Genomic DNA, 898 nt, shown 5'->3' on the forward strand with positions numbered 1-898 from the left:
TAGCTAACTGCAGAAATGTTTAAAAATAGGTATTTAGCTTCTAGGGGGAAAAAAACACATACAAGAAAAATTATATTATGGCAGTTTTTTTTTTAACTTCTGACCAAAGAAACTAACTATTGACAAGTGTTTTATTTATAGCCATGTTGTGGCACCTAATTTTATTTTTCAGGTTCTTTTAATAGTGTATTCCAAACAAGGCTCAACTCTTGTTTTCCTTTGGCTTCCTGCTCCCCTATGGTTCCCTTAAAATTATTTTTCTTATTAGTACAAATTTTAATACCTGATGTGTTTTCATTTTTATATTAGTAATTGTGGTGGTGATAAAAACTTCTGTCCTACCTTATTTTACTTTAACAGGGGACTTCAATGTTATCAATGGGGTGCTGCAGACCTCATACTCTGTTATGCGACGATATGAGTTTGAGCATAAATCCGAAGAGCTGTGGCGAGAAATCTTGTTTGTGTTGAATAACTTTGCCCAGCCACTGACAAATCTTCTTGTGGTATGTAGATTACACAATTCTTCTGTTATATAGAGGGGGAGGGGCTGTTGAGGTGTTCAATGAGTTGAAGAACTGCCAGTGTGATGGCAATTCTTCAAGGTATTCAGCTCTGCACCTGTGAGTGCTGTAGATGTCCATTACTCCATTTTATTACATCAGGAAAACTGAATTGTCAGTGTTTTATATGCTCTACTGATGCTTTGGGCTTCAAATAATTACTCATTACTTTTACTTGCCTTTTTTATGGTAACAATTAGTGGATGGATGCACTAGGTACTTTATATAATCTTGATTTTGCATACGGTGTGAAAACTCATAGATGTAGGTTTTTTATCAATGGTTTACTGCATACGAAATATGATATAAAATTAGTGTAACCAATTTTCAGCCAA

General features: G+C 34.5%; 1 protein-coding gene across 1 annotated transcript in view; it reads left to right on the forward strand.

Moving 5' to 3' along the window:
- The window catches only part of LOC119585683 (exportin-2-like), a gene marked incomplete in the record, with an annotated part of 15,193 nt that overhangs the window by 6,357 nt on the left and 7,938 nt on the right, over window positions 1–898 (forward strand). The window contains 1 exon segment of the mRNA XM_037934358.1: window positions 361–506. Coding sequence (XP_037790286.1) covers window positions 361–506 — 146 coding nt within the window.

The sequence above is a fragment of the Penaeus monodon genome, chromosome 20 (assembly GCF_015228065.2).
Source record: "Penaeus monodon isolate SGIC_2016 chromosome 20, NSTDA_Pmon_1, whole genome shotgun sequence".
NCBI classification, from domain to species: domain Eukaryota; kingdom Metazoa; phylum Arthropoda; class Malacostraca; order Decapoda; family Penaeidae; genus Penaeus; species Penaeus monodon.